Source organism: Manis pentadactyla, chromosome 16, assembly GCF_030020395.1.
Source record: "Manis pentadactyla isolate mManPen7 chromosome 16, mManPen7.hap1, whole genome shotgun sequence".
Taxonomy (NCBI): domain Eukaryota; kingdom Metazoa; phylum Chordata; class Mammalia; order Pholidota; family Manidae; genus Manis; species Manis pentadactyla.
Window position 1 is genome coordinate 44,131,297 of NC_080034.1, and position 15,142 is coordinate 44,146,438.

At 33.4% G+C, this 15,142-nt stretch overlaps 1 protein-coding gene across 1 annotated transcript; it reads right to left on the bottom strand.

Moving 5' to 3' along the window:
• Positions 1-778: 778 nt before the first annotated feature.
• LOC118924159 (olfactory receptor 14J1-like) lies at positions 779-3,584 on the bottom strand. Its single transcript, XM_036908672.2, has one exon. It carries the CDS (start codon positions 1,905-1,907, stop codon positions 951-953), a length of 957 nt encoding a protein of 318 aa, XP_036764567.2. The 5' UTR covers positions 1,908-3,584; the 3' UTR covers positions 779-950.
• Positions 3,585-15,142: the final 11,558 nt, after the last annotated feature.

A 15,142-nucleotide genomic window follows, 5' to 3' on the forward strand; every position in this document is an offset into this window, starting at 1 on the left:
GAGACAGAAATATTATAAACATATTGAATCTCTTGATCTATTGTAATAAAAAAATAATGAAAGAAAAAATGTTAATGCCATTAAAATGGAAAAAGTTAAAAAGCTCCACAATATCCAGTGCTGTATATACCTTAAGTACTTTGTTGTTCCAGTCACCTGGTATGATTCATCTTTATAAATCTTTGTTGCATAAATTCATAAACTCATGTGAGATATGTGGAGAAGTGATATGGCCACACTTTCCTAATAGCCACATAAAATGGCTTTATATATTTGGTAAGCAATATGGTCATATATTCAAGACAGATGAACGTATTACTGTTTTATTAATCCCAGTTCTTGGAATTATGAAGAGCAAAACATCAATTTTTAGCATTACTTATCAGAGTGAAAAACTGGAAATAGCATACATATAAAATACAACAATGGTTAAATGTATTATTATATGAATTCCATTGAATATTATGCATTCAAAAAATTATACTAGTAAAACTACACAATGTTATATATATTTGCACTCATATGAAAAATTGGTATATATAAAGACAAAAATTAAAATGGACATTTGAAATTAAATTATTGATAAGCAGAATCATGGAGAAAATTATCACTTTTCATTCCTATTGTAATATTATCTATGTAGAGTTTTAAAAAAGTGTTCTATTTGTGTGTGCATGTATGTGTATGTGTCTATATATATTGGGAGGGAAAGGAAAGTAGTGGATCCATATTAAAAAGTTATAATTGTTTATTTTCTCTTAATCTGAAGGAACAAATAGAAGGTTTCATTGATAAAATTGGTGAAGAAATCATATGAAGAATTTCCACATGACAATTGTTATATTACATGGCTTATCTACAGGAAAAAGTTATTGCTTTTCCTCAACATTACATATTGAAAGCATTCTAATTATTTTAAAAAGTTCCTTGTGTATAATATTGAACATCCATCAGCAACAGGGCAAAAACTTCTTTTTCCTTATGAATTCTCCACCCAACAGTAACTTTCTTAAAGCTCTCTTCATGGCCTCATTCCTCAAGCTGTAAATAACAGGGTTGAGTGCTGGAGGCACTACTGTATAAAAGATAGATATCATAAGGTCAAAAGCACTTGGAGAATCTGAAGTTGGTTTTAGAAACTCAAAAATGCCTGTGGAGAGAAAAAATGATACAACAAAGAGATGAGGCATGCAGGTGGAGAAGGCTTTGGAGCGGCCCTCAGCAGAGGGTATTTTTAGAACTGTGGAAAAGATGTGGATATAAGAGAGGACAATGGAAAGGAAACAGATGAATGCCATCACAGACATGAAAGAAGCCACTCCAACCACTCCAACATAATCATTGGAGCAGGAGAGCTTCAACAACTGAGGGACATCACAGAAGAACTGGTGGATGATTTTGGCCCTACAGAATGTGATAGAAAATGTGGCAGTTGTGTACAAGACTCCAGAGATGCTTCCACTTAGCCAAACAACCATCACAGCCCACTTACAGGTTCCTGGACCCATGGTGACCTCATAGTGCAGTGGGAGGCAAATGGCCACATAGCGGTCATAAGACATCACTGTGAGAATGGCCACCTCAGCCCAGGCCAAAGATGTGAAGAAGAAAACCTGAAGTATGCACTGACTGTGGGAAATATAGCCATTGTCCAACAGAGAATTGTGAATGGACTGAGGGACCGTGACAGAAATGAAGGTGATGTCCAGAAGGGAAAGGTGTTTCAAAAAGTAATACATGGGGGATTGGAGATGTTGGTCCAGCGTTGTGATAGTGATAATGATGAGGTTACCTGCCAAGGCTAATAGGTACATCATCAAGAAAAGCAAAGCATGTAAGATCTGCAGCTCATGATTATCAGAAAATCCCATGAGGAGGAACCCACTCATTGTGGTTCCATTTTCCATAGACAGTTTGAAGATACAAATTGTGCTGGCAGCTGGAAGATGAAGAGAATAAAGGAAGTGCAGTAGAGAGATATTAAAATATTCATTTATCCATCACTACTTCATTCAGCAAGTAATTTTTAAATACCTTTTGTTTATCAGCTGTGCCTGGATGCTAGGGATCCAAAGATGAAGACATGTATTTCTTGTATTCATGGAGCTCACAGTCAACACTATTAAATCAGTAGTTATAGATGAGTGCAGATGTGGTCAGAGTCACTGGTCCTGTCACAGAAAAATGGTTGCATTTGCACCACCAAAAGCACCGTTCCATATCCACAGGAAAAACCCATTGCTTCACTTGTAGTCAACAACAGAAAATCAGTGATCAGCTTTTTATTAGGTTTCAAAAATTGGAGTGGTTTCATTTGTGTATTGGGTATTGCTCTATTTTAGGAGATAAAATTGCCCTTGAAAGGAAACATGGTTTTGGGAATTTAAACACAAGCTAGATTTTTGGATGGTGTGATAATTTTTTCCTGGAAGAAAACTGTATTTTAATGAGAGCCCTGTAATTGTGGAGCCAAAGGCCAAATTATGCAGTGTTATTGCCCTTCAGAGGAACATTTTAGTTAATGGTATCTCATTGAAATTAAGGGCAAAACATCATCTGCAAAGGAAATGCTTATACTTCACTGTCAGATTTAGTGTTTAATCTGATTGCATGAAGCTTCTTCTGGTATCTAACAGCGTTCTCTTTGAATCTTCATTGTATTTAACTTCTCTTCACATTGTCTTCAGTTAAAGACATCGAAAATTCATTGACTCTTTCCTATGTGCAAAGGCATTTGCAAAAAGAGGAGTATATAGTGATTGTTCTGAGGTGGTTTTAAATGTGGGGGGAAAACATTCAAATACCCAATACACAACTTCAGAAAGAGAATCTGAAGAGGTATGAAGTGATCTACATTTCAGAGAAGAGGTTTATCATGTTTGAGTTCTTTTCCAGTGTTTTAGGCTATGTGAGGCGAATAACCAAGAGCTCCCCCATCATTAAATATGCATCAGTACATGAGGGTTGATGAGTCACTCAGTAGTCTCTCATCTTCCTGCATTTCACCCTCCATCTGTGAGTTCCAAGCAGCAACTGGAAAAACTGCTGTATGAGATAGTCAATAGCTTAGGGCTTTATTCTAAACCATGTGAAATCTTACCCTATAACTTTTGTGTCTCACTAATGCCCATTTCTAAAAATGGCATCTGGGAGAGTCCCCAAGTTTATATCAACACCTCCTCCCCGTTTATCAGTCTGAGAGGGCTTTGTTAGTTCAATACTGACTTGCATTTACTTAATTTTTCTGCTGTCTAATATCAATCTCTGTTGACAGTTGAGACTTAAATTTGCCCCTCTCATGGCTCTTCCGTGAAGAATAAACTTGGCATTTGGGTACTCTTTTTCTACACTCTGCTGCCTGGCAAGTGTTCAGTAGTTTTAGATTTACAATAAAAATGGATATTAAATTTTAAAATTTAAACTTATTTCAGCTACCAAATTTGGAAGCCTTTTTCTCTTACCCTGTGAATATGAATCAGAACGTTAATCTATCTAGAATATACCCAACTTTTTCCATTTCCATCAAAACCTCACAACATAATACAGAAATCAGGAAGAATTAAAAAGCAAGCATGTGCTTCCAACTTCCAACATAATTTCCCTCTTTCTTTGTCTTATTTTCTGGCCCCCTTCTTCTAGAACTGATAAATCCATAAACCACATTACTGTTCATAAACGTTAATCTATCTAGAATATACCCAACTTTTTCCATTTCCATCAAAACCTCACAACATAATACAGAAATCAGGAAGAATTAAAAAGCAAGCATGTGCTTCCAACTTCCAACATAATTTCCCTCTTTCTTTGTCTTATTTTCTGGCCCCCTTCTTCTAGAACTGATAAATCCATAAACCACATTACTGTTCATACTTAATTTTGATTTTGGTACATTAAATATTTTAATCTGCCAAATTTACACAACTATTTATCAACAAACTAAGATGTTAAAAGAAACCAAAAATTTTGAGCATTCATTTTTATGAGACAGACACCATGCTAGAGCCTGTCATAAAATATATCTCATTTAATCCACACAGGCATTTTTATCTTCTCTGAACCAAGCATTTTATTCTCTATTTCTACAAGAAAAAAATATGGCTCAGAATTCTTAAGTAACAGAATTGAGCCTTAGTACCAAACTTTCTCCCTTGCAATTCATACCACTGTTTTACATCTAAAAATCTGTTAAGTAGTAATGAAAGACATGAAGGAGTATTGGAAAAAAAGCCAAAATTACACTGAATGTTTATCTGTCCAAAGTGGCTTTCACAGTGCTACCACAGATAATCTGAAGAACCACATAAGAGTACAAATACTTAACTGAATATTTATTTTAACCAATAAAACATTCTTTTCTATTATACTGGTTTTCTTTAAATTTTTCATTGCTCTAATACATTTATGTAAATTAAATATTTTGCTTTATTAATCAGCTCATTTTCAGGGAAGTAAGCAATCTCTCCTATTATTAGCAGTCTTGCAATTTCAAACTGAATATGAGGAACATGAGTTTCCATAAAATCTTCACCTCTTTCCTTATCAAAGATCGGAAAACTTACCACAGCTGTTTTGGTGTGTGGTTATCAAAGCTGACCACCACATTCTGGTATTTCTCATCTATAATAAGATGAATCTTTTTAAACATGTTGCTTCCCTAAGGGCTTTTTTTTTCTTTTTCTTCTTTTGCCATGGAAGCCTGAACTGAATGATAGAAATATTTCATGTTCTCCAACTCTGCCACCTGGGACTTGGGGCCTTTGCAATTTTCACACAGAGGGGGAGTGACTTGGTAACTGTGGGTTTTTGTTTTCCTTAGTTCAGTTAGTAAAGTTAGTTCTCCAACTTTAGCACAGATATAAATCACTTGGAGAGCTTGTTAAAACACAGGTCTTTAAGCCCCTTACCCAGTAGTTCTGATTCAAAAGGTCTGAGGTGACCCATGAAGTTGAATGGCTAATAGTCACTCAGGAAACACTACTGCTGGTGGTGTGAGAACCACACTGAGAACCACTGTGCTAACTTAATCTGTACCTCAGAAAGGCAAACAGGATTTCAAACTTAAAATAACAACAACAACAACAACAATAATAATAAAAGTGAAAATCTCTAAAGTGAGGCTTCCTTGAAAACTAGAACTCAGTGTTAATAGATAATTTTATGTTAGAAATTGAGGCCTATGTACTGAATAGCAGATTGTGAATAGCTGTTTGGGTCACCTGTTATGATCTCTAAAAATCATAAAACTGTCTACTGAAAGATTCTAAAACAATTCTAGCAATAAGTACTTAAGAATTTCATGAAGTGGCCCAGTCCATTAAATTTTTTTTAAGATACACATTTTTTATTTTGTTGTCATTAATATACAATCACATGAGCAACATTGTGGTTACTAGATCTCCCCCATTCTCAAGTCCCCACCACATATCCCATACAGTCACTGTCCTTTAGCATAGTAAGATGCTGTACAGTCACTTCTTGTCTTTGTGCTATATTGCCTTTCCCATGCCCACCCCTACATTATGTGAACTAATCATAATGTCCCTTATTCCCCTTCTCCCTCACTTCCCACACACCCTCCCTAGTCCCTTTTGCTTTGGTGACTGTTAGCCCTTTCTTGGGTTCTGTGAGTCTGCTGCTGTTTTGTTCCTTCAGTTTTTGCTTTGTTCTCATACTCCACAGATGAGTGAAATCACTTGTATGTGTTTTTCTTTGCCTGGTTTATTTTACTGAGCATAATACCCTCTAGGTCTATCCATGTTGTTGCAAATGGTAGGATTTGTTTTCTTCTTATGGCTGAATAATATTCCATTGTGTATATGTACCACATCTTCTTTATCCATTCATCTATTGATGGACATTTATGTTGCTTCCATTTCTTGTCTATTGTAAATAGAGCTGAAATAAACAGGGGTGCATATGTCTTTTTGAACTGGGCTCCTACATTCTTAGGGTAAATTTCTAGGAGTGGAATTCCTGGACATTTCTATTTTTAGTTTTTTGAGGAAACTCCATACTGCTTTCCACAATGGTTGAACTAGTTTACATACCCACAAGCAGTGTAGGAGGGTTCCCCTTTCTCCACATCCTCATTTGTTGTTCCTATTCTTTTCTATGTTGGCCATCCTAACTGGCATGAGGTGATAAATCATTGTGGTTTTAATTTGCATTTTTCTGATAATTAGCGATGTGGAGCATCTTTTCATGTACCTGTTGGCCATCTGAATTTCTTCTTTGGAGAAGTGTCTGTTCATATCCTCCACCCATTTTTTAACCCAGTTATTTGCTTTCTGGGTGTTGAGGCATGTGAGTTCTTTATATATTTTGAATGTTAACCCCTTATCAAATAGGTCATTTATGAATACAGTCTCCCATACTGTAGGATGCCTTTTTGTTCTGCTGATGGTGTCCTTTGCTGTACAGAAGCTTTTTAGCATGATGTAGTCCCATTTATTCATTTATGGTTTTGTATCCCTTGCCCAAGGAGATGCATTCAGGAAAAAGTTGCTCATGCTTATATTGAAGTGATTTTTGCCTATGTTTTCTTCTAAGAGTTTTATGGTTTCATGACTTACATTCAGGTCTTTGATCCATTTTGAGTTTACTTTTGTGTATGGGGTTGGACAATAATCCAATTTCATTCTCTTGCATGGAGTTGTCCAGTTTTGCCAACACAAGTTTTTAAAGAGACTCTTATTTTCCCATTGTATATCCATGGCTCCTTTATCATATAGTAATTGACCATATATGTTTGCATTTATATTTGAGCTTTCTAGTCTGTTCCATTGTTCTATGGGTCTGTTCTTGTGCCAGTATCAAGTTGTCTTGATTACTGTGCCTTTGTAGCAGAGCTTGAAGTTGGGAAGCCTAATCCCCCCAGCTTTGTTCTTCCTTCTCAGGATTTCTTTGGCTATTTGGGATCTTTTGTGGTTCCATATGAATTTTAGAACTATTTGCTCTAGTGCTAAAGAGTGAAGAATGCTGTTGGTAGTTTGATAAGGATTGCATTGAATCTGTAGATTGCTTTAGGCAGGATGACCATTTTGACAATATTAATTCTTCCTGTCCATGAGCATGGGATGTGTTTTCCTTTACTGGTATCTTCTTTAATTTCTCTCATGAGTGTCTTGTAGTTTTCAGTGTATAGGTCTTTCACTTTCTTGGTTAGGTTTATTCCTAGGTATTTTATTCTTTTTGATGCAATTGTGAATGGAATTGTTTTCCTGATTTTTCTTTCTGCTAGTTCATCATTAGTGTATAGGAATGCAACATATTTCTGTGTATTAATTTTGTATCCTGTAACTTTACTAAATTCAAATATTAGATCTCATAGTTTTGGAGTAGATTCTTTGGGGTTTTTTATGTACAATATCATGTCATCTGCAGTCTGTTAAATTTATTATTTAAATCTTTGCAAAAACTTTATAAATACTTAGAAATAAATGTATGCCTGCAATATTGTTTTGTGATTTCTGACTTCTTTCACTGTCTTTTATACACATTACCAGAATTTTTTATTAATAGTCATATGACTGCAAATGTATTAAATTCATTTTTTGAAGATTTCCTTAGAAGCTGTATGGATATATAGTTGTTGTATTGTAAAGACTATGCAGCATTCTGCTCAAGTTACATTCCATGATTTGCAGGAAAATTTAGTTTATTCATTTATTCAACAAATATTTATTATCTATTTTGAATTATGCACTTTTGCAACTTATAAATAACATTGTTCATTGGTTTCTATGACCTATTCAGTACCACAGTCATCTAAATAGGTCTAAAAGCTGTTATTATTTTTCTTGATTATGAATAATGTAACAACAAATAATATTAGCAATATTATTCTGACAAGCACTGCATTTTTTACAATGGATATATTATTTAAAATTAAAAGAGATGAGATTATTGAGTTTAGGTTTACAAAAAAGATTGTTTGAGTTTCAAATATTGACAGATTCTTTTTTCAGATTATTGTGAAATGTCATATAGCCCCCAGTATTGTTTTCCAACAGTCTTGCCTTTATGAGGAATTTGTCATTTGTCATTTTTTTGTGTTAAATAATAGAAGACGTATTTTATCATATGTAAGCATGCAGCCACTAGAATCAGACTGCCCAAGTATGAATCCTAGTTCTACCATTTACTCCTTCTCAGGTGAATTTGAATAGTCTTTATTATTCTACACCTTTGACTTCTTATCTGTAAAATGAGTTCATTGATTAAATGATGCATGTAGAATGCTCAGCACTCATGTATAATGACTTAGAAATAATTAAAGTAAATCATGAATGTTTTATTTAAAATTTTATCACACAAAGTCTTCCAGAAAATAAGAGATGAAACACTTCCTAGTTGATGAGTTCAGTATAAACTTGAAAACAAAATTAAACAAAGGTATTACATGCACATACACAAACACATACCAAAGAGAAAAACAACTGACAATCCCAAATAGGTACAGAGAATATCTGATTAAATTCAACATCCACTCATGATAAAACCACTGGATTACCAAGTACACCCAGATGAAAAGGGAACTTTAGATGATCTGATGAAGAGGATTTACATAAAAGTTATAGTGCATATCATACTTAATGATGAATTATTTAATATTTCTCCTATGAGTTAAGAAATAACACAATGATAAATTCTATCAACACTTTTACTGAAAAGTTCAATAAAGCCAGAAAAATACAAAGAAGACATAAAATTTGGAAACAGATGACATGGTTGTTTTCATAAAAATCTGAAAATACTCTTAAACAATCAGAATTGATTTGTATATTTCACAAATTAGTAAATTTATAAAAAACAAAACTTTCAACCACTTTAAAAAACTCAATATTGAGGAATAAATCTAATTAAATATTTGCAAAGGCTCTGCATTGAAAAGTATAAAACACTGCTGATAAAAATTAGACAAATTGAGAGTTACAGCATTTCCATACCTTGGAAGTTTAATGTTATTAAGATGTCAATTCTCCCCAAATTGATCTGTAAATTAACTGTGATTCCCATTAAAATTTGAGTAGGTTTTGATTTTGTGGAAATTGACAAGATGATTCTATAATAATGTGAAAGTGTATAAGAATAAAAGCAGTAATAACCTAAATAACAATTCCAGAGAACTTACACCCCTGGATATCAAAACTTATTACAAAGCTGTGATAATTAAATAGAACATTGGTACAGAACAAAGTATTCAGAAACAGACTGAGATGGTCTTTCCAATAAATTATGCTGAGGCAATCGACTATCCATGTGGAAAACTGAATATCCAAATGTTCCCAATCTCATGCTATTTATAAAAATTAATTTCCAGTATATCTAAACCTAAATGTGCAATGTGAAGCAGTAAAATTTTCTGAAAAAGATATAGGAGACTCTCTGCCTGAGTATTCAGCAGGCAAAGATTGTTCAGGACAAAACATACACCAGTCAGAAAAACAAAGATATATAAACTGGGCTACATCAAAATGGAAAACTTCTTAATTTAAAATATTTACTCATAATTTAAAAAGTTATTACTTGATCATCCTTATTAATTTTAAATATTTAGAACTGTGAAAAGAATATATTAATTAGCAATCAATATTTAAAGTTTTATCTTGCCAATGCTGACAGAATGGAAATTACAGAGGCTGTGAGAGGTTATCAGAAAGTGGAAATTAAATAACTGTATTATTTACCAAAACTGTGAGAAGCCAATAAACTACTTGATGAGATACAGATTTAAGTTCTCATAATAGAAAAGAAAAATTCTAAACACTGATGTACTATAAATCTAACTCAAAAATTAGAAATAAAAATAGAAAATTCTCCAAGTGGAAGTAATATGATAAAAGCAAAAGTTATTGAAGTAGAAAACTAAGAATTATAGAGGATTTAAAATCACTTATACAAAATATTATTAAAACGTCAAATTCTAGCAGAATCATTTGAGATGATGATGCTAAAATTAATGATATATGAATGGAAAGGAATCACAATTTCTGTTAACAGTGAAAAATAGTATAAGAATAAATTGTGAAACTTTATGACAATATGCTTAAAAATTAATTGACATGATTAAAAAAAGGAATTGAAGAATATCCTACCTTCCTAGCTATTGCGTATGCATTCCAAGGATGCTCCTACCTGTGTTTCCTCTGCTTGCAATGCTCTTCCTCACATATCCCTTTGGTTAACAATTTTTGTCTAAGCTTTCCTTTCACATGTGGTTGTACACAAAATTTTTTTCGTGCACTATCATATTTACCCTGCTTTGTTTGTCTCTGTCATGGTATCACCATCTAACATGTTACATGTTTATGTATTTATTTGTTAGTATTTTTCCCCTATGATAGACTATGCTCCATGAAGATAGAGAATGTATAATTTGTAACTTCTGGCTTTTCATTTGGAATTCATATAAATTCACTGAATGAATGATGAATGGGAAAATAAAACTTATGTGATGATCTTAGTAGAAAAACATTGCATGCAACTCAACATATATTTATGATGAAAAGCTTAGCAAACTTGAAATAAGAGGGACTTAATTCAGTTAGAGGTCTTGGGGTAGATTGTTACTTTACTGAACTCTAATGCACCATGCTTCATAACATTCATGTCCAGTCCACAATAACTTAGGCTTCATGGTGTGAAAAGTCTGGCCAGAGTGACAGACAGAAGTAGAGGTTTGAAGAGTGCTTGCATATATGGCTTGTTTTCTTAGAACACTCATTCTTCAGATGATCCTGAGAACAAAGCCACCATAATGTGAGAACCCAACTTAGCTGTACAGAAAGGCCATATGGAGAAAAACTGAGGACGAGCCAACAGCTGAACTCTTAGCCAAAAGCTAATCTAACTTATTTGGAGCACAGAAAAGCTATCTCTACCTAGTTCTGCTAAAATTAATGAATTGAATAGTTGTTATTGTAAGTCACTACATTTTTGGATGGCTCAATATGCAATAAACTAGTGAACAGATGTGTACCTAAAACCTAGAGCAAAATATGTGGTTGATGATAATAAAACAGAACTGCTTCTTATTATCACTTCTATTCAACATTGTACTGGTCTAACCAGTGCATTAAGACAAAGAAAGAAAGAAAATTTACAAGTATTTAGAAAAATTTTTCCACAACTACAGAAGATATATTTGCCTGCCAGTACAGATAAAATAATAGAAAAATAAATAATTCAGCAAATTTCTTGGTTCAATACCAAATTAATTTTGACTCACAATAATGTAGACTCAATGTGAACCCTGTCAAAAGTCTAGTGGCATATTTTACAGAATAGTAAAAAGCCATCCTAAAATTTATATGGGATGATAAAGATCTCAAATAGCCAAAGCAATCTTGAGATCAAATAGGACTGGAGCCATCATATTTTCTGATTTTCCTATAGTACAAAGCTCCAGTAATCAAAGAAATATGGTACTGGCATAAAAACACACATAGACCAATGGAACAGAATAGAGAGCCAAGAGATAAATCCATGCATATACAGTCAACTAATCTTTAACCAGAGTGCCAAGAATACACAATGGGGACAATATAATCTGTTTGATAAATCCTGATGTGAAAACTGGATATCCACATGCAAAAGAATGAAACTAAATCCCTATCTTACACCACTCATAAATTTAATTTGAAATGGTTTAGGGACTTAAATGTAACAAAGGAAACCTAAAACTCCTAGAAGAAACAAAGGAAAAGCTCCTTGACATTGGCACTGGCAGTGGTTTTTTGCATATGACAGCAAAAGCACAAGCAACAAAAGCAAAAATTAATAAGTGGGACTACATCAAACTACAAAGTTTCTGCACAGCAAAAGAAACCCTCAACAAAGTGAAAAGACAATCTATGGGATGAGAAAAAATATTTGAAAATCCCTTATCCACTAAGTGGTTAATATCCAAAATATATGAGGAGCTCATAGAACTCAATAGCAAAAACAAAACAAAACAAAATGCTATTTAAGAATGAGCAAAAGACCTGAATAGACATTTTTCCAAAGAAAACATACAAATGGCCAATAGGTAAATTAAAAAGGGTTCAGTATCACTAATCATCAAGGAAATGCAAATCAAAACCACAGTGAGGTATCACCTCCTACCTGTGAGAATAGTTATTATCAAGAAGAGATAACAAATGTTGGAGAGAATGTGGAGAAAAGGAAACCCTTGTACATTGTCGGTAGGAAGGTAAACTGGTACAACCATTACGGAAAACAGTATGGAGGTTTCTCAAGAAATTAAAAATAGGGCCACCACATGATCTCACTCTCACAACATTTCAAAGGAAATGAAACCACTATCTCACAACACTCATGTCATTGCAGAATTATTCCCAGCAGCCAAAGTATGGAAATAATGTAACACCTGCCAACAGATGAATAGATAAAGAAAATGTGGTATATATGTAATTGGAATATTATTCAGCCTTCAAAAAGAGGGACATCCTGCCATTTACAACAATGTGGATGAAGCTGGAGATTATTATGCTAAGTGAAATAAGCAAGACACAGAGAGACAAATGTTACAGTGCATCATTTATATGCAAAATCTAAAAAAAAATATCAAACTTATAGGATCAGAAAGAGAAGAAGAATTGTTTCCAGGAGCTCAGGGGTAGAGAAAATATGGAGAGGTTATAAAAGAACACAAACTTTCATTTAAAAAATGAATAAGCTCTAATGTATAGCATAGGGACTATCATTGACAATACACTATTTCGAAATGGAAATTTTCTAAGATATGAGATTGTAAGTAGTCTCATTAAAAAACAACTATATGAGGTGATGCATGTTTTCATTAACTTAATTATGGGAATCCTTTTCCAAAATATATATATATCAAATCATCATATAGTACTACTTAAATATAATTTTGTCAATTATACCTCAAAACACTTAGAAAAATAAAACGGAAAATAATAAATAAGCTCACAAGAAGGAATGCATCTTCATCATACTAAACTCGTAAAATTTTACTCCCATATTCCTGACCATTTATAAATTGAAATGTAATTGTTTGATGACTAATAGGCCATGAATATTCATTCAAGATCTTCAAGGAAAGAACTAAAAGTTATAGAAATATAGTAATTTAAAAACATGATTTATTTTGATAACATAAAGAGTATCACCTCAAGAAGAATATGGAACTTATTCACCTTGCATGACTGAAATCTTTTGCCCATTAAGCAACAATTCCCAATGTTCCCTCACCCCTGGCCCTGGAAACTACCATTCTAGTCTCTATTTCTATGAGTTTAACTATTTTGATTACCTCATGTAAATGAAATCATTCAATATTTGTCTTTCTGTGACTGACTTATTTCACTACCTAGAGCTAACAATACAGTATTGTATAATATAAAATACGTTAAGAGCATAGATTTCATGTTAAGTGTTCTTAGTACACATACAAAAAAATCACACAAAAATGTTGGAAGGGATAAACACATTCAGTACCTTGCTTGTGTAATGGTATCAAAGGTGTAGGCATATGTTCAAACCCATTAATATATGTACATTAAATATGTACAATTTTTGTGTATCAATTAAGCCTCAGTAAGGTTAAAAAAAGAATAGGGAATGTGATGTCCATGTATGTGTGCTTGTGTCCACAAAAATACTGAAAATTTTTCCTTTTCAAATCAAATCAGTAAAGGGAAAAAGCACATGAGGCAAGTCCATGATTAGCCTTGCATGAGCTTCTGGATTTCTTCTTCCGGAGAAGTCATGTAGATGTGCATAATTATGGAAAATTGTGCTCCCAGATGTATTTCCCAAATAAACACTTAAAGATCCTGATCTTGTGTGACATGGGTAATCAATGTGGGAAGCTCATCTGAGCCTTCATCTCAGAGTGTTTACTGTGAGTCAGTCACATAGGCATGCAGCACCTGTGTGGCTGTCCTCAGGTTCTCTGACTCCAACCCACCAGAGCAAGAAAACTCTTCACCATAAATCATTGAATCAAACTGGTACAGTGTGGCCTCAGGCCTCAGGCACTAAAAATAATTTATCAGTCAGCGTACTCCAATAGCTCAGAGCTCATCTCTCAGGAGACTACCAAGTCTGAATACAGGCCTTAATGGAGTATGTGAAGGGTTGAGCAATTCAGGCTTGCTGATTTAACCCTTTCCTAAATAGTGATTGTTTAATGTAGTTGTATATGCAAAAGTGCCCAATGTCAAATGAAACCTCAAAGAAGTAAAAGATTATATTCATAGAATTATATCCTTTTTTATTTTAAAGATCAGAATAGCAAAGAATAAAGACTTTGGGGCTAAATTGCCTTGGGTTTATTCATGGTTTAACAAATTATCTAGTGATTTATGATTAGTTGATTAATGATCTTTGCTCAATTTCCTTATCTGTAAAATAGAAATAATAATATTATTTACTTCATAGGGTCTACTGTGAAAATTAAATGTGATAATGTGTTTGAGGTCTAGAACAATGCTTGGCTTAAATAACACTTATTAAATTAATATCATCACTATTATAATTTTTTTGTACATTAGCAAATGCTTAAGATAGTAAAACCTAAGAATGTGAACAAGAAATATACCAAAAAAAGAATACTAAAGGCTGTAATGTACATATGAGGAAACCTCAAGCTATTTCATAAAGAGGGAAAAGCTATGGTTATGTAAGATTATAGCATCAGACAAAGCAGGGTGAAGAATAAGTATTTATATTATTTCTACAACTTTTCTGTAAATCTAAAATTAGTTCAAAATAAAAAACTTTTAAATGAGATAGTTTTGCATTATACTAGAGTAATATATATTAGAAAGTAGAGTAATGCCAGGAATTAGCATAGATGAAGAAATGACAGTTATACTGCTGCTCTGCTGGTGAAAGTATGGTCTGGTGGAACCAATCTGGAGCACATTTTGGCTATTTCCAAACTAAGTGTCCTACAACTTGGACCTGAGCAGTTGTGCTCCAAGGTATATTTCCCAAGTAAGCCCTTCAAGAACCATAAAGATACTTATTTGAAGACTGTATTTCAGCATTATTTGTGATGATGGGGATTTGGAAACAATCCAGATGTCCATCAGTGGGAAAGCAGATTTAACATTGAGGATGTATATTACTGGAAACCATGTAGTGATTGGAAATAGTGAGCTAGATA